Genomic DNA, 19,164 nt, shown 5'->3' on the forward strand with positions numbered 1-19,164 from the left:
TCGCACCCATACCAGTTTAGGTTCATGCAAACACACTCGCAAAACATGTAGATACATTTCAAATAGGGAGCAAATGGTTAAATCTACATATGTGTTCCCTAAAATTTGCTTCTCTGTCAATAAGACTAATTGTATAATAATGCGTTCGAAAAAAACAACGTGGAATCGATTCTGAATCGAGTCGAGTAAGCCAAATGGGGGCCAAACCGGTTTCCCCGTTCCGCCGACCTGAAACGCAAAAGAATTGTGCGCTTCAACTAAATGGATTTCTATACGACTTCATTACTTTCTTGCAACTTATGAACCTTTACTTAAAGCTTTTAAACGGTCTGAAAGTAGTGTTACCGCGTACTTATAGATGCACTCATTCGTTTTATTTTTTCAGCGACGGTCACTTAGTTTAAAGGTTGCAAAAAGGCCAAGTCTCGCTGAAAACACTGTTTCATACTCCACAGATCGCAACAGTGCCGCTAGTAGTCTACACTTTGTGTTTGATGGTAGAATGGGATATACAGATTACAACACTCGTGGTTTTTTATATGGCTTGTATTTCAGTCAAGACCCAGCGGGAATATCAATCGAGAGCCACTCGCCAAAGGCTCGTGTCTCCCGATGATATTCATCCGCTGGGTCTTGACTGAAATACAAGCCATATAAAAAACCACTCGTGTTGTAACCTATACATATGTTGTGTGTGTGGGGGGGGGGGGATAAGCCAAGACATCGTATTCAGTAGTATTTACACAAGCGGTTAGTTTTCAGGCTGTACAGAAGTCTTCCAAAGTCATCCTTCAATGTCTGTCGTTATCAGTGCTTTTTTGGAGGCTCAATTATTGAATTTCTTGTTAAGGGTACTTCTGCCCTCGCCACTTCAATGAAGGAGTCATAATGCTTGGATACTTTTTCCTTGGCAATCTTGTTGTTCTGATGTGATTGTGCTTTTTGCTGAGTCTCCACACAACAGGGCTTACAATATTTCTGTCAAGCTTAGCTCCAGTTCAGATCAGTCCTCGTTTCCCATCCGACATATTTAGCGAGACAAGAGAGTAAAGGTAGAAAGTAGCGTTTCTTGGTGAACTCTGGCCACTAGCAAGGCTAGAATTTGGCGAGAGTAGGCGAGTGTACCTCTGGAGATGCTCGCTACGTAAGAAAACATTGCGGCTGCACAGCTGCAAATCCCATTCGCTTTTCTTGGTAGTTTACCGTCGAATGCAGACGATTCTTTCAGTATAAGCCAATCGTGTTTAAAATTCTTGCCTGACCAGCACAAACTCGTTTTTATTAACAGTATCGCTGTCCAGCATTGCAAGCGTCTTGCCGCAAGCAATTCTGGTCTGTGCGAAATGAGCACCAGCTGTGTTTCTAACTCATTCTCTAACATACAGGTAGTACAGTATTTCTCTCACCTTCCCCCAAACACAAATATTTTAAAATAAAATTCAAACAGCAACACAAAAACAGACCAGCTGTATTTCTTGGTCAGTCTTTAACTGACCAGCAGCCCAGAAGTTCTCTCACGCTCAGCTCTGGTTCTTCAAAACAGACCTGGTGTTTTTCCAGCTCAGTCTTTAACCTTCAGGGAGCCTGGGTGGCCGAGTGGTAACGCACTGTACTTGCGCTCGGAAGCGAGAGGTTGCGTGTTCAGGCCTGGGTCAGGCCGCAATTTTCTCCCCCCTTTCCTAACCTAGGTGGTGGGTTCAAGTGCTAGTCTTTCGGATGAGACGAAAAACCGAGGTCCCTTCGCGTACACTACATTGGGGTGTGCACGTTAAAGATCCCACGATTGACAAAAGGGTCTTTCCTGGCAAAATTGTATAGACATATATAAAAATGTCCAGCAAATACCCGTGTGACTTGGAATAATGGGCCGTGAAAAGTATATACTCGCCTAACACGCTTGAGATTTACTGGCCGATGTGAATGCGTGATATATTGTGTAAAAAATTCCATCTCACACTGCATATTGTAAACGCCATGAGCCTCCCCTCTGGGAGGGTATGTGCGTAGAAATACTCACTATAATAATAATAATAATAATAGCCAGCTCTGCATCGCCCCCCCCCCTTCCCATCCCCACCCACGCATAATCCTCCATCTCCCAACAAACCAACTGTGTATCTGGCTATTTTTTTAACAGACAGGGAGCCCAGCAATTATCTCAAGCTCAGCTCTGTCTCTCCCAAAATGGCCAGCTGTGTTTCTAGCTCAGTCTTGAAGTGAAAGGGAAACCAACAGTTCCCTCACGCTGATCTCCGGTTCTCCGACAAGAACCAGCTGCGCTTTACAGCAAGCCATGACGTCATACCACGGGTCCACGTAACGAGGGTACGTCTCTCTGACGTCACTGGTTCCCATGGCAACCACCACTGCTCTCTGTAATCCCAGGATGCTCTCTGGCTGAACGACTTGCACAGAGTCCGTTGTGCTGGGACGGGCGAGTTTCTCGACGTCTTCGCTGCCTGAGAGTGAGACAAGGGGAACGTCTTTGCTGACAAGACACTTGAGGAACATCTTCTCTGCAGAACGAGGCACGTTGTAGCCTGAGATGAGGACGTCACTGAAGTTTAGCTGTTGTTTTGTCCCGTGGTCCTCACTTGCATTCTTGACGTCTCCTGGATAAAATGATACAGGCTTTACTCAGTCATCTGTGTTGAACATTTGTATGTGGATGAGACTGTGTCTATAGAATGACAAATCTTAGAAAACTGCACGTATCTCGTAGATCTTCTTCCCCTTTGATAAACATTGAAAGGTTATAATATTCTGTCATAAAAAATTGGGTTAAGATACGTTGTTGTAATTCCTTGTGACGAATAAGTGTGAACAATCAAACGCACACTCCTCGACGGGTGGGGTAGTTGTGGATTGAGGCGTGTTTTGCTAACCATACCACTGGTCGTGGGGTAGTGGTGGATTGAGGCGTGTGTTGCTAACCATACCACTGGTCGTGGGGTAGTGGTGGATTGAGGCGTGTGTTGCTAACCATACCACTGGTCGTGGGGAAGTGGTGGATTGAGGCGTGTGTTGCTAACCATACCTCTGGTCGTGGGGTAGTGGTGGATTGAGGCGTGTTTTGCTAACCATACCACTGGTCGTGGGGTAGTGGTGGATTGAGGCGTGTTTTGCTAACCATACCACTGGTCGTGGGGTATTCACTCCAACACTCCTACGGGGCCGGCCTAGTGCTGCACCTTTTGCCTCGCTAAGAGTTTTTGGGTTCAATCCCCACGTTCGGCGAGAGATTTATTTCTCGGAGTCAACTTTGTGCAGACTCTCTTCGGTGTCCGAACACCCCCGTGTGCACACATCCGCACGAAAAAGATCCCACGTTCACAGCGAAAGTCTCAGGGCTTGGAAAACACGAAGACACGCATGCATCATCTCTCGTCTCTGATTATCATGATCGTATTTCGATACTTTGACGAGACAAACCCAATGCTGGTGTGTCGAAGAAGACAGCCACAGCGGGCTTGTTCGAATTAAAGTATCACACCATATCTTCAGCGTATAACCAATACCTGTCCCAATATAGACCAGTTGGTCTAAGAGGACGTTAAACCCTAATAGTCAGTCAGTCTAAGAGTTTTATCATGTGGAGTGGCGTTGAATTTAGACTGTGTATTTCATCACAGTGCTGAAACAAATAGTTGTAATGGAAGAAAACACGCCGCGTTCCGCCGTTTGCTGCATGGCTTACCGATGTGCAAGTCGTGGACGAGGAATGTCCACACTTCTTCCCCGCACTGCTCACAGTCCCACACGGACTTTGCTGGCTCTCTGTGCTGCTTGTGATGGATCCTCTTCACCGGGGGGCCGTCTGTGGGGGAGGGCATACCTGCCAGGACACCGGTGTCCAGAGACGTGTAGGGGTGGGTGACGTACGTTTGATAGAATGACGTGGCTTGCAGCTCCCTGACTACCACGGGAGGAAGGCGGAGACTCTGGGTCATGGTGACCTGGTAAAACGCCCTTGGGTCATTGCTTGTCTGGTGCCGGGTCTTGGGGTCACTGGAGGCCTGGTGGTCAACTTTGGGGTCGCGGCAGGGAAAGGAAGAGGCCGCCCACACCACAAAGCCGTCCTTGCCGAGTTTTGCTTCCAGCTGCTGAATGAACTCGTTCAGAAACCAGGGAGCTTCGTCCAGAATAAGATAGAGTTTGTCTGATTTCCTGAAGCCAAGATGGTTTTGCCCTGGTGTGTGGGTGAGTTTGTCTGAGTTTGTAAAGCCATGATGGCTTTGCCCCGTTGTGTCGCTTGCAGTAGGGGAGTACTGATAGCTCCTGTCTGCTCGCACTGCGTGGTTCGTTGTTTCTTCATACGGGCAGTCCATGGCCAGGTCGTCGTCGTTCAGTGTCATTGGATGATCCGACGTTGCCTGTGGTCTGGAGTGGTCCGTGGGGTCACTGTTAGCTCTGCCTGCAGCTTCTTTCACTTCGGTCACCATGTCTTCAAGGCGCAGAGACTGACTGACCAGTAGTGGCGTTTTGCGTGATGGGGGACAGTTCTGGTTGACCTGGTTCATAAACTGCACGCGTTAGGAACGGTCAACACATGGACACAGCTCTAATGACATGGAGCAAGCGGTGTAATATTTGAAAAAAATATATTACATTTCTGATTCAGTACTGAATGCTAATTAGTAAGTACGGAGTTCAACACGAAACAAACATTATAAAGATTGATTCTGCTTATTGACCTTTATCAGACTCTGCGTATTGACCTTTATCAGATTCTGCGTATTGACCTTTATCAGATTCTGCGTATTGACCTTTATCAGACTTCCAGCGCACTGACAGGTTTTACGAGCAGCGTTGCTATTGCCGCCTTCAAGAACTTTCTAGAATTATGGAGAAATACGATTGTGAGCAGTTTGGTCCCCCTTACACAATTAATACTGCAAGAATGTGCTTCAGTCAAAGAAAACAAAAGTGTACGATATCACAGATTTCACTTCCAATCGTTTTGTTTTTTCCGAATGATCTTGACTTCCTCTTATTATATTCCATTTCCTTTCAAATTCAAAACTAGAATCTAGGCGGGTTTTTTGGCATACAGTCTATCGGATTACAGACAATAGACAAATATTATTGATATGATTTGAGTCGTGAGAATCCAACCTGTTGGTGTAGACTGCGAGTGGCCGCCTCACTCCCAGGCCAGAGACTCGTAACCAGAACTGCCTTTCCTTGTTGTGCCAGGTCCCGGGCCTTGAGCATCAGCAACACTGACTTTCCCGTGCCTGAAGGTCCCGTCAGGTACACACGAGGATGATCAAGTCGCACAAGTTCAACCTACGAGAAAGACCAGATCCAAGTAAGTAAATGCTTATACTATCACATGCTTTCAGAAATCAGTCAAGTTACAAATCAGTAATCCAACAAAACACAATGAAGACGTCAGGTTTTAAAAGTTTAATCAAAATGTATCGATATCAATTGTTACAAACAGGAATTACACTTTTAGCAAATTCTTTGTTGTTATTTCGAAACGTTTTAAGATTATCATCACGATGATGACATCGCTCGTTTTTTACGCAATGCTCGAAGGAAAAATTAACAAATTGAAAAATGTTAAAAAGAATATTTTTAAACAAAAGGAGAAAAAATCAAAAACAAAAGAAAGGGGACAACGTTTAATACAAATACACGAAGATTAAAAAACGTGAAAGTCCATGTCATGTTTACATTTGGATGGAACCCGGTCTTTTAGCACGTACAACATCGCACAACTCAAAGGACGAACATAAAAGTACAGATAAACATGCTTACACCAGTCAAATCGACAACTGCATAAAGATATTAAATAACTAACCAACTATTACAGTAAACAGATTTTTTCGAAAAAGGCATACGAATTATGACAGGTAACTTTAATAAGGGTATTACATATTAATAATATAAGGTGTGGTAGTGGAATCCACGATGCAGCCGTGTTGGTAGGTGTTAAGGCCTGCATAGTTGCTGGTTCCCAAATACATCCTATTGTTTTACTCCCGACCCAGTATTTTCTTAACTTTGGAAAACACACACAAATAACAAGCAATGACACACGACTTGCACACCAAATAGGCGAATCTTTTTTTCTCTGACATCTAACTTTAATACTAAAAACAATTAAAATATATACAAAACAAGTCGCGTAAGGCAAAAATACAATATTTAGTCAAGTAGCTGTCGAACTCACAGAATGAAACTGAACGCAATGCCATTTTTCAGCAAGACCGTATACTCGTAGCATCGTCAGTCCACCGCTCATGGCAAAGGCAGTGAAATTGACAAGAAGAGCGGGGTAGTAGTTGCGCTAAGAAGGATAGCACGCTTTTCTGTACCTCTCTTTGTTTTAACTTTCTGAGCGTGTTTTTAATCCAAACATATCATATCTATATGTTTTTGGAATCAGGAACCGACAAGGAATAAGATGAAAGTGTTTTTAAATTGATTTCGACAATTTAATTTTGATAATAATTTTTATATATTTAATTTTCAGAGCTTGTTTTTAATCCGAATATAACATTACCCGCTATTACGAGCTAGTCGTGTGACAGAGAGTTTTCTTGCACACGAGACTGTAGATGTTTCACGACGGCTTTAGCCGGAGTGAAACAGCAGCAGTCGAGTGTGCAAGAAAACTCTCTGTCACACGACTAGCTCGTAATGGCGATTATGTCTCACAGCTTCAACAGAGGAGAGAACAAACACGTTTTGCGTACTCACGCTTGATAAACCTAAACACAGGAGCAGCCATTGTGGAGAGATCTACTTTTTGACGAAAGTGACCGAACAACTATAAATGACGTCTCGGTATATGTGAATGACGTCACAGTCATCGTCACAGTCTGTATCTTTTGAAGCATCGCAATCTTCATGACGTCTTTCTGTGTCTGCATCCGCGAAATGTTTGTTCTTTCCGGGATCTTTGTCATCTATGTTCACAACTCTGTCCTTATAGTGTCAGACTAACAGGCCTCCTGAGCGAGCCACTTTCCAAGGGCAGCTAAATTCGCGTATGGAAACAGTACTGTCGTCTGGAATGCCGTTTTCAGTATTCTGAGCGTTGAAGAATTTGTAAAGAGAAGAAACGATAACAGCAGGAGAAATAAAAGTCGTGTGTGCATTTTGGGTTTTTTGGGGGGACGATTTCGAGTTTGAATCCGTTCTTGCACATGCTCCAAAGCGCGTAACATACAATCTTGCACACGTTTGCTTTAGTAGTGGCAAAGAAGGAAAGCGTGTGACATATTTATATGTTTTTGGAATCAGCAAATGATGGAGAATAAGATAAACGTAAATTTGGATCGTTTTATAAATTTTTATTTTTTTTTACAATTTTCAGATTTTTAATTTTTAAGCCACCAAGCTGAAATGCAATACCGAAGTCCGGGCTTCGTCGAAGATTACTTGACCAAAATTTCAACCAATTTGGTTGAAAAATGAGGGCGTGACAGTGCCGCCTCAACTTTCACGAAAAGCCGGATATGACGTCATCAAAGACATTTATCAAAAAAATGAAAACAACGTTCGGGGATTTCATACCCAGGAACTCTCATGTCAAATTTCATAAAGATCGGTCCAGTAGTTTAGTCTGAATCGCTCTACACACACACACACACACACACACACACACACACACACACACACACACGCACATACACCACGACCCTCGTTTCGATTCCCCCTCGATGTTAAAATATTTAGTCAAAACTTGACTAAATATAAAAAGGGCGACCTACCATGATTTTTACATTATTTATTGTGTGCATTAAAGCACTACCTGTGACTGTGTAAGGACAGGCTGAGAGAAGCAGTGAGAGGTCTCCAGCACGGCTTGGGGCAGGGTGGACACGTCCGCTAGGTGACTGTGGGCTGTCTTCACCAGCTGGGTGGTGGCAGGACCGCAGAACCTGAATCAAGACAATATATACACGTGTAAGGTTCACGGCCTTACTGAGTAAATATCAAACATTCGCTCTTTTTTATCACTTACACCAGGTTGATTCGGGACTATGCTCATTTTGTTCAACGTCGTTCGTATAAAATGTTTACACTTTGAGGAATAATGTCACATAAACTCCAAGCAATGAAGACAGATCGCAGAATAATTCCATGTTTCACTGCTTCAAAGTAAGTTATCGACTATATGATAACAGTTACCAGATTAAATACAACAAGGCAAACTTCCTCCTCTAATTTGTATGCCCGTGTTTTTCTCTCATCACTGAACATTTGCCTCAACTAAATCACATGAAATGAACATGAACTACCTTGCAATGATCGCTTCATACAAAGTGTTGTGCATCCTGTCGTTTAACCTTTGGTCGACAAGAGTCTTCCACCAATTGCAGCGCAGATTGCTGATGACGTCATGACTGGTGTCCATGGACTGTCCCATAGGAGGTAAGTGGTCAGAGAAGATGCACTTCTCTAACGCCATGTCCAGGGTGTCGGCTTTCAGACATCCCACGAATTTCTGAAATGATTGGGTTCAAATTCAAGTGCCATATTCCCCTTTACACACACATAGGGACCAGAAATTAAGAACACCCTAACTCATTGTTTAAATGCTCATGTAATAAGTTGGTCTTAGTAGTGTACTTATGTTCGATTATGCTTTTTCATCGTGTGTTTGTGTTATTAGAAATACGATGTGGGGGCCAAAAGAAAAATGTCCATGTTTATGTAAAATGAAAATGGACATTAAAGTGTTCTTAACTTATCTTATTTTACACGCTTTTCACACACACACTCATAAAACAAATCAGTGACAAAACTCACCTGCTGGAGAATGGGGTCCTGCATCAGAGCCAGGCGAACCGTCTGCTTTTTCAGGTTGGGAAGCATCAGTCCTTTTGTGACTGGGATGTTTCCTGCATTAAGGTCACTGATGAGGTATCTCAACACCTCCTCTTCTTTGTTCAGTTGCTCAAGCGCCGTCTTCAGTTTCTTCCTGATGACGTCATGTTGCCCCGTCAGGCTTTGCAAGTACGGGGATAAGCCAAACGCGTCACCAGTGGCCTTGACCTTAAAAATCATGAAGCCCTTTTGCGGGTGGATGATCAAGATGTCGAACCTGCCTCGCTGCAGATTGGGGTCAAGGTCGCGGGGTCTGTTAAACACCGACAAGTCGGGTTCAAGGTCGTGTGGATTTTGAAATATATACGTTGTATGGTTGTGATGAGATTGCCGGTCGGTAAAAAACTGGACTGATGACGTGTTTTGCTGGGAGCTTTGTTCGTGTCGTTCCATGATCCCACCTGCTGGTCTGTCTCCAGAGTTGAGCCTTTTCCATCTCCCCAGAGCTTTGGTCAAGCTGTCTGCATCGTTCAGGTAGTTGTCAAAGTCCAGATCGAAAATGACAAACATGGGACCTTCACTCAACATCGGGTCATTATCAAGTTCACTGAACAGCCGTGACAGAGTGTGGTGAACCCGTTGCTGCGATTCGTCCTCTCTGACGTCACTCAGTTGACCGGCAGGTGTCAGCACCATCAGTGACACGCCGCTGACGTCATGCTCCTCGTACCGGACACGGTTGAAGTGCACAGGGGGTTTCATGTGCATTTTGGTGTGAAGCTTTGTGTAGGTGATGTGTATTTCTGCTGTCATCACCTGCATCAGATCCTGTCAAGAAAAATGTGCATTGAAGTCTCATGTCTACTAATAGGAGTAATGGGAATATAGGTGAATATCTTTGCACATGTTGCTCTGAACGGTATGTGATTGGAAGTCGGCCTCCGTTCAGACAAGTGCTGAGCCTTTTGAATAAAACACGACAATTCTTTACCTAAAAACAGTAACAAAACAACAACAACAAAATCAGCAACAACAATAACAACAAAAACAGCAACAACACTGGAGACAACAACAACAACAACAACAACCACCACCACAACCACAGCAACAGCAACAACATTGGGAAACGTGTTTCTTAGTACAGTTGAATACACGGTTATCAAACACTGCCACACTCAGCTCACACACACATGCAATGAATTGCTGCCTACATTTGTGTGAAAAAAACAGGATATGACGTCGTCCAAAACATGTATCGAAAAAAGAATACACACACACACACACACACACACACACACACACACACACACACACACTGATATTGAAATCTAGCTTCAGGCAGCTTCCCACGAATGCATCGATCCGGTTGCATATGTATATCTTACTTGCCAATGGTCGAATAGATGATGACTAGACCACTGCAAACTACAAAGAGTATAAACATTTCCATAACAAGGAATGCTGTCTAGCTTCCGCAGTTTGCAAAATGTCATAACCTTTTTAATCGTTAAAAATGTTGCAGTCATTCCCGCAGGTTTGCTGAACGTTTTTACAGTGGTGCAAAGATGACGCCCTCGAATGACTGCCAAAACCTTTCAAAATTTGCCGAAACAGTTATGGCCATTTCGGCAACATTTGCCGAAGAAAATGAATGCTTACAACATATCTTGTTACTTACGTCCTTCAGCAGTCGCGCAGTCTCCCTGTCCAGTTTCCTTCTCTTGACCTGTTTGAGGTTGGTCTGATTTACCCCCTGTGTGCTGCGACCATTGGGTGGAGTCTTCGGCTTTGGTGTCACGTTGCGTCTGACTGGCGGGACGCTGATATCCCTGCCTGTGTAGTCTGGTCGCGCCATTTTGTGACAATCGCTATAACTTACTTCGAGGAAAAGCACTGACGTCGACTTTCTCTGAAAACAACATGGACACATGCGTAAATAAAGAGACGAATACATCCTGAACAAATCAATATACATGGAAACTATCATGAATAGTACACGCCGACACATTCAAGACTATAGACTAACGACTGGATTTCATGGATCGGTTACGTTAGCAGCCTAAACTATAATTCACAAATTTCACGGAAAGACTTAATTTGTTCACTTCTTTTTTATCTTTTTGTTTACTCGACACTACTCGTATTGTTTCACGGGGGGGGGGGGGGGGGGGGGGGGGCGTAGTAAAATGCAGAATATGTAGGGAAAAAACACTATCGAGCACTAAGACGATTTATTCAGGAGTGTAACATAAAAAAGCGGTTTTAACTCACATATTTAGGTGAAAGCTAGAACGGCAAGTGCACTTTTCAGTGAGCTATAAAACAACAGTAATAGTTCTGTTCCTGTCATATCCATTTCTGCCGAAGAAAATGAGTAGACTTTTCCCTACAAATCGCTTAAATAAATCACCCTTCAATTCGTTATCATTCAATAGTTTTTGTTCTAGTTGTTTACTTCGTACTTCGCCCTGTCCCTTTAGTTTGAATGACACTCGTGTTTCCTGGTCCCACAGCTGCACTCAGCAACAATGGGTCGTTAGGGAGGGGGGAGGGGGTAGTAACTCAAATTAAAGGCAAGAGAAGGGTATGAAAGTAATATCTGAGAGAGACATAGAGAGACAGAGACAGACAGACAGACAGACAGACAGACATACAGACCAAGAGAGACAGAAACAGACAGAGACAGGGAGGGATACAGACAATGAGACACAGAGAGAGACAGATATAATATTCGTACATACGGGTGATTTGGATCGTCACATTTGTATTGTATCGTTGATACTACTTAATGACCATCTTAGTAAACCATATGTAATTAATTTGACCTTAACCGGGATTGATCGTGTCCAACTGACCTGCTAAACAATTTAGCTGCCTGACCAGCTATATATCACAATAAAAATAACCACAAAAAACGAATACTTTGATTCAGAAACAAATGGGTAAGTTTTTCCAAGGAATGACACCTTTTTCATCTTTTTAATGATGTCCCAAACAAAAATATCGAAAATCAAAATCTTCAGAACAAAGGAAGCAAACCTGGCAGCATCTCACTCGCATGGTCGTGGTAATACTATACTGGTCACAATTCAGGGTACTAGGACTGTTACTTCTAATATGTTGACTATTAGTGATTGAAAAGAGAATTAAGTTACGAGAAATCATCACAACATTCGGCTGCCGGCTCATCTCGATAATTGTTCTCGACATTTCTGTTGATTTGCTCACATTGTCAACGCTTTCTGAAATAGTCGTAAATTCTCTTCCCTCCAGCATAAACGAAAACATAAATTACAACTTTACAGTATCAGTAGTATTTTGGGAAATCAGTCGGTGTTATATTCCTTTAAGGACATTGTTTATTCTTCAGAACAACCACAAAGAAGTTTAAAAAAATTATAAAAAAAAAGGGATTAGATCCACACACTAAAAAAACACACAAAAAAAGCAACACAAACGAAACAAAATAGCAATTAACAACATCAAAACACAATGTTATCCGTACAGCAGCTGCATTGTTAATATTAGCAAGCACATACAAGTAGGTACAGTAGACAAGAGATCAAGCTTGCGTTTATGTTCTCCCTGATCAAAACCGCAAGTCCGTAAGAATACCAGTTCCAACAGAAACGTACGTTCGTCGTGATCTGTGCATCATATTATTTGCGACTGAAGTCTATCGTTCTATGCTTACAGCGGAGGCGAAAGTTCTAGAACAGTAGGCCTACCGTGTGTGTTAAGAATAGTATCAGGCCTCATAATTCTTACGTCGGACACAAAAATAGATGTTGGGTAAAAAAAATAAAAAAATAAAAAAATTTCATGTGGGTGCTTGTGTGTGTGTGTGTGTGTGTGTGTGTGTGTGTGTGTGTGTGTGTGTGTGTGTGTGTGTGTGTGTGTGTGTGTTTGTGTGTGTGTGTGTTGGTGTGTGTGTGTGTGTTGTATGTGTTGGTGTGTGTGTGTGTGTGTGTGCGTGCGTGCGTGCTTGCGAGAGTGCGCCCGTGCGTGCGTGCGTGTGTGTGTTGCATTATGAATGTTGCTTTGGTTGTAACGAGATTCTGTTTTTTAACACCTGTTTTTTTTCGAATGCAATGTCAAACTTAAAACGTTAGAGAGGCTGACTATTATTCTACTGCGGTAACTGCGTAGTTTGTAGGGTAGCACAAACAGGCCTACGCTCCGACAATGAAGAACCTGTCACGAAACGCAGTCTGAAAAATGTGTAGGCCTTTATATTGATTCGCGCCGTTGAGAGACGACATGAATACGTAATCACACGTAAGTGTAAAAATAACTTTTTGTTTTGACCAATCAGCGAACGAGCACAACATGCACATGCGGTGCAGGCAGTTAGCCGGTCGTCACTGAGCAAGATAATTTCCTTGGTGGTGACAATCACGGAAATAACGGGTCGGAATCGGCTCAGTGTGTTGTGATCGATGTGTTCTGCGCGAACTTAGAATCCGGTTTCATTCTAGAATGGACCGGGTCCAGGTTGGAATTCTAACCCTGCGCAAGTACAGGGGTGCCATTCTAGAATGAAACCCTTGAATAAAGGGGGCCGTAATGTTTGTAGGTAAGACAGAGTTGTCTTCCCTTGAATTATCTCCACCTGCACCTTCCCTTTGATAAAATGGGGCTGATTTGTCTACCCCTGAAAAAAATCCTTTGGCGATCTTGCGATGTCATGTCATGTCAAGAAAGTTGACACTCCTGAGTACGCAATAAACAAAGGCAGACCATAGCAAGGGGGACTACCAGGGCGGTATTGTTTGCAGGGCAGTTGTTTTTGTGATGAGAGCCGGTTGCGGCCGCTTGCAATGTCAGCGCTGTCTCCCTCTCGGAAATGTCCGGTTTTTTGACAATTTTTTGGACAGACAGACAGACAGACGGTCAGACCGACTAACCGACAGACAGACCAACAGAAGGACAGAGTGAGTTATAGAGCTGTTGTCACAGGTTTAAAAAAAAGTTGACATTATATCTTCACAATTCAGAAGACCAACTTCATGTATATGAATAAGATTAAAAGTTACAAGCGAGATCGGCAAAACACTGTCAGTCCGGAAATTTCCGTTCGTAGCGATCAGTGCTGAGTGTCTCTCAAAATCGTAATCACTTTCAGAACATCACAATCCCAATTCACGATGACTTTGAGTAAAGTGTAAAAAACCCGAGAAAAAACCCCCAACCAAACACACAAAAAACAAAAACAAACAGAAAATCCACATTTTTGGCTTTGGCTGTGTGATAGTCTAACTGAAATGACTATTCCAACTTGGACCCAAATTCCAACCTTGCGCACGGCCGATTCTAGAATGGACCAGCAACAAGGGTTTCATTCTAGAATGGCACCCCTGTACTTGCGCAGGGTTAGAATTCCAACCTGGACCCGGTCCATTCTAGAATGAAACCGGATTCTAAGTTCGCGCAGAACAGATGTAAGTAAGCGGTTGCGCTATGTGAAGCGTGGTAGCTAAATGTGTCAGATACGATATGCAGTATATGGCGCCACTTCGATACGCACATCTTCGTCGTATCTGCCGAAAGTTGAACAAGTTGTTGACGAAAATGTGCAGTGAGGTAGCCTAAGTTTCCGCGGAGACAATTTTCAGGGTTCCGGGCCATGCGTGATGGTTCCGGACATCTCAATCTGCCCGCTTTCTCATTTAGTGGTGTGTGTTTTATCTGATCATTCATTGGAAGGATTCTTGTATCAAACCGTTTGTGTAGTCTTCCATAATGTATTTGCATTTTTTGTTATTCATTGCCATGGGACTTCCATCGGTATGTATGTTGTTTGAAACATCTCTCTCTCTCTCTTCTCTCTCTCTCTCTCTCTCTCTCTCTCTCTCTCTCTCTCTCTCTCTCTCTCTCTCTCTCTCTCTCTCTCTCTCTCTCTCTCTCTCTGAAGAGCGAGCTTTCAGTTCTTGAACAATAAAAGTCTGCTGTTCATCAAGTCAGTTCAAACGCACGAACACAGACTCGACCGCAAAGTAAGACACACAGAAACACACCCGACACCGGCCACCGCACACGCCGAAAGTGTGAGACATTCGGGATTTCCCGTTGCAGCTTTGGCAAGCCGACCTGCATTTTGAACTCAAAGCCATGACGTTCCCTACACAAGGCTTTGATAACGAACGGATAAGGGGCGTAACTCCTTAGTCATATTACAGTTGAAAATTCAAAGCGGGTCGGCGTCACTCAATTTCTTGGCATCAGAGGCTTGACATAAATTAGGAAAACAAATGGTTGGACCTATCATGGACCAACTAAAACGCTGTAGGGCAGAATTAATATTTTGATGGTATTTTTGAACGTTCTCAGCGTCACTGTAGGAAGTGGCGTTCTCAGCGTGCAGAAAGTGAGCGTCAAGTCCGTTGGTATCAACAACGAAAATCTTTGCATCTTTGAATGAATCGAAACGCACGAGACTTACCACAGAGTCTATCCCTAAGTGAGCACTCCATTGAGCAAGTATATGAGCACCGTTTACTGGGACTTACTGTTGATAATAATCTCAAATGGCAGACTGACTCACATCAATGGGATCTGGAAAAAAATTGCTAAAAACCTGTTTCTTTTGTCAAAGTTACAAAGCATTATTAATCTAGACACAAGAAAACTATTTTACAATGCCCACATAAAACCCCATATTGATTATGCTTCCATAGTATGGGACGGGTGTAGTGAAGTTCACTTGAAGAAGCTGAACTCACTCCATCGTAGAGCTGCTAAACTAGTTCTGCCCAGTCCATCCCTTTCTACAAAGGAACAGATTAAAAGTATTGGGATGTTACGCTTAAAGGCACAGTAAGCCTCCCGTAAACCATCACAGATACGGTCAGGCTTTTACACACAGTACAAACACCATTTCATTTAAACACTCACCGATTGAGAACATCCTAGGTGCCCTCCGTAAAGAGCGAACAATTTTCAAAGAATTTATTTTTGCGTGGTTTATCTTACCCCTGAGCCATCGTGAACCCGTGTGATCCAGTTTCCCTTTTTCACAATGTAGTCGTCAGTTAGTCATTTGAATGAGACTCGATGTGAGCTTATTTACAATAGCACGTTTTTATGCACGAAACAAACGGCTGTGGTTCACAAAAACTCTAGCGATGGCTTTTGACTGTTGAGAGGAACGGCGATATTCATAAACCGTCGTCTGCTACGACTCTTGCGTGACCCTGCTTCCGGGCTCTTCTTTGTTCAAACTTTCACAACTTCGAATTGTACTGATCTTGTCTTGATGAAAAAAGAATTCTTTTATGATCAAAGAATGTTTGTGTAACAAGCTGTCAATTTATTATTTTGATTTTAAAAGTTAGGTCTAGCCCAAAAACGCACCACGGTCCAAAAACATTCTGATAATCATCGATCCACGGCGATGGCCAGTTTACATCGATAGAATGAGACCCGAAGGGAAGTAACTCATTTTTGACCTGAGTTCAGGATGGGTCCAAAAAGTGTTCGAGACAATCTGCAAAATTAATTCTTTAAAAATTACTCGCTCTTTACGTAGGACACCTAGGATGTTCCCGTTTGGTGAGCGTTCAAATGGAAGGGTGTTTGTCCTGTGTGTAAAAGCCTGACAGTATCTGTGATGGTTTACGGGAGGCTTACTGTCCGGGCGTGATTTCCAGTATTCATAACAGCCGTCCAGCACCAAAACGAGGCGCCATTGTTGTTGAGGACCAAGTCCACGAAAATAAATTCTTTGAAAATTTCTCACGCTCGACAGGAAGCAGCCAGGATGTTCCCGTTTGGTGAGCGTTCAAATGGAAGTATGCTTGTACTATAATTATGTAGACGCTCGGGGAGCTCTGTGATGGTTTACGGGGGGATTACTGTGCTTTAAAGAAGCAGCTTTTGAATAATAAATGTTCATTTATGTATAAAGTCGTCTATAAGGACGCCCCAACATATCTTATCCAACTCTTCAAATCATCTCCGTCACATTATTCAAACACTCGAAATAACCTTGCCTTGCCAAGACCCCGCATCGATTTGTTTAAAACTACTTTCTCTTATTCTGGTGAGTTCCTTTGGAATTGACTACCTGTAAATATTAGGTCATGTCTGTCATTATCTTCTTTTAAAAGACAGCTCCGAAAGCACCTCTCTAACAACTAAGTCGGTGTACAATTTGTGCGAGTGTGTGTGAGGGAGCGTAACAGAGAAAATGTATAATATGCTTCCACAAGCACACCAATGTTTGTTATACTTTTCCCTACATGATTGTGTTTTATTTGATTTCTTTTTTTATTCTTCATACTTGTTCTTCATTTCATGTGTGCAGTATAGTAGGGACTAGCTGTAAGAAAGGACCATATGGACCTAATGCTATCATCCCTCGGTAATACAGTTTTCGAGTTCGAGTTCTCTCTCTCTCTCTCTCTCTCTGTCTCTCTATCTACCTCAATCTATCTCTGTCTCTCTCTGTTTTTCAGTCTCTCTCTCTCTCTCTCTCTCTCTCTCTCTCTCTCTCTCTCTCTCTCTCTCTCTGTGTCTCTCTCTCTCTCTTTCTCTCGCTCTCTCTCTCATTCTCTCTCTCTCTGTCTCTGTCTCTCAATAACAAACGTTCCAACAACCTACCTTTCTTGTTTTTTGATTCTCTGTCTCTCTCTCTGTTTGTCTCTCTCTCTCTCTCTCTGTCTCTCTCTCTCTGTCTCTCTCTGTCTGTATCTCTCTCTCTTTCTGTCTCTCTCTCTCTCTCTGTCTCTCTCTCTCTCTCTGTCGCTGTCTCTCTCTCCCCCCCCTCTCTCTCTCTTTCTCTCAACACTGCTCCTCTTCATCTGTTTGAATAATAATGAGTAGTAAAGACAAGACTGCGTTAGGAACAAAGGAGAGAGACAGAGACAGAGGGAGTATTTTGTCATTAAGGATAAGGATAAGATTTTATATAGTCCATGAGGGTAACCTCACAGAAATTCGGGCTGCTTTCTCCCTGGGCATGGGGAAAGCGAGCTGCCATACAGTATAGCTACCCATTTTTTTTATTTTTTCCTGCATGCGTGTATTCATGTTTCCAAGCCCTGAGTCTTAATGCCGTGTGAGATGGAATTTGTTTACACTTTATTTCAAGTCACACGGGTATTTGGTGGACATTTTTATCTATGCCTATACAATTTTGCCAGGCGGAAAGACCCTTTTGTCAATCGTGGGATCTTTAACGTGCACACCCCAATGTAGTGTACACGAAGGGACCTCGGTTTTTCGTCTCATCCGAAAGACTAGCACTTGAACCCACCAGCTAGGTTACAGGAAAGGGGGGAGAAAATTGCGGCCTGACCCAGGCCTGAACACGCAACCTCTCGCTTCCGAGCGCAAGTGCGTTACCACTCGGCCACAGTACCTTCCACAGTGGACGCGTAAACACATTTACTTAGTTGCTCAAGTAAAATCCAAGAAGACAGCGCAAAGTGAACGTTGTTAATAGAATGACAGCGTTTTTACACAATACAGATACAACCTTCCCATATCTGTTGACACTGTACTTGAAATCATCCATGACCTTAACCGTTGTTCTACTCAGTATTACAGAGAAAAGTGTTTGCAGCACAGTACCGTCAGTTGACGGAAAATCCCAACATGTAATGATCTTTTTGTCTTCTGGTTGAAACTGATAAACATCTAGCAATGTAGTTCAGTTTTAGAGTACTTGGCTTTCCGCTGCGCAATAGCGAGCCACAGTAGTTATTGCAACCAATAGATTTGCTGACAAGGCACAACAGTTTTCACAAGCACAACATTCAGGCTGTCTGGTTAATTCCAGTGTCCTTTACCCTAAAAATAGATTATCATAATATTGAGAAGAGGCCAAATCCACCGTACTGCACTTGAGTCACGTGATAAGAGCAAAGTGACGTAAACACTGCACTGAACACTGAGTTGTTGCGGCAATCAATAGTTGAAAGTGGCAGAGAGTTGACTAGACCTCTCGCGTTCCCTGACCTCATTGTACACTGTGGGCGTGGTTAGCCTGCAGAGAGCAGGAAATAACGTATTCACCCACCACACTATCACTTCACCTTACCCTGTAGTCTGCAGCCGGCGTGACGACAGAATCGATACAACCATAGACCTAATATAGGTCCCCGCTGATACAACCCAATGGGAAGACCTTGCCACAGTTTAGCCTGTACGCAGGACGACGTTAACAAGTGAGCAAGCGTGCGCCTGTTTGTCACGTGATAAATCCTGGCCATGTGAACACGTCACGGAGTGAGGACACCGGCATACCGTGATGCTTTCTTGCCGAGTCGTGAGGATTCCTCTGTGCAAAGGTATTGACGAGCACAGGTGTGTTCTCACTTACTATATTGTATGACTTTAAACATGATCGACAAGTTTAGTCTGTTCCCACCTTAC

At 43.2% G+C, this 19,164-nt stretch overlaps 2 protein-coding genes across 5 annotated transcripts in view; one reads left to right on the plus strand and one right to left on the minus strand.

The window, feature by feature from the left end:
* Positions 1 to 2,063: 2,063 nt before the first annotated feature.
* On the minus strand, positions 2,064 to 10,713 carry LOC138972489 (uncharacterized). Its single transcript, XM_070345117.1, has 7 exons — positions 10,466 to 10,713; positions 8,770 to 9,615; positions 8,259 to 8,464; positions 7,769 to 7,898; positions 5,116 to 5,289; positions 3,698 to 4,511; positions 2,064 to 2,612 (listed from the first exon to the last, which is right to left on the minus strand). The coding sequence occupies exons 1-7, from the start codon at positions 10,640 to 10,642 to the stop codon at positions 2,206 to 2,208; spliced, it is 2,754 nt and encodes a 917-aa protein (XP_070201218.1). The 5' UTR covers positions 10,643 to 10,713; the 3' UTR covers positions 2,064 to 2,205.
* Positions 10,714 to 13,124: 2,411 nt separating this feature from the next.
* LOC138972493 (uncharacterized) overlaps positions 13,125 to 19,164 on the plus strand; it is a 43,486-nt gene continuing 37,446 nt past the window's right edge. The window contains exon 1 of one of the 4 annotated variants that reach the window (XM_070345127.1): positions 13,125 to 13,228. Coding sequence is in view for 2 of the 4 variants with exons in the window: in XM_070345125.1 (XP_070201226.1) it covers positions 14,530 to 14,574 (45 nt within the window). In the remaining 2 variants the exon portion in view is untranslated. The other 3 variants (XM_070345126.1, XM_070345125.1, XM_070345128.1) reach the window with 3 other exon arrangements.

The sequence above is a fragment of the Littorina saxatilis genome, linkage group LG8 (assembly GCF_037325665.1).
Source record: "Littorina saxatilis isolate snail1 linkage group LG8, US_GU_Lsax_2.0, whole genome shotgun sequence".
In the NCBI taxonomy this organism is placed as follows: domain Eukaryota; kingdom Metazoa; phylum Mollusca; class Gastropoda; order Littorinimorpha; family Littorinidae; genus Littorina; species Littorina saxatilis.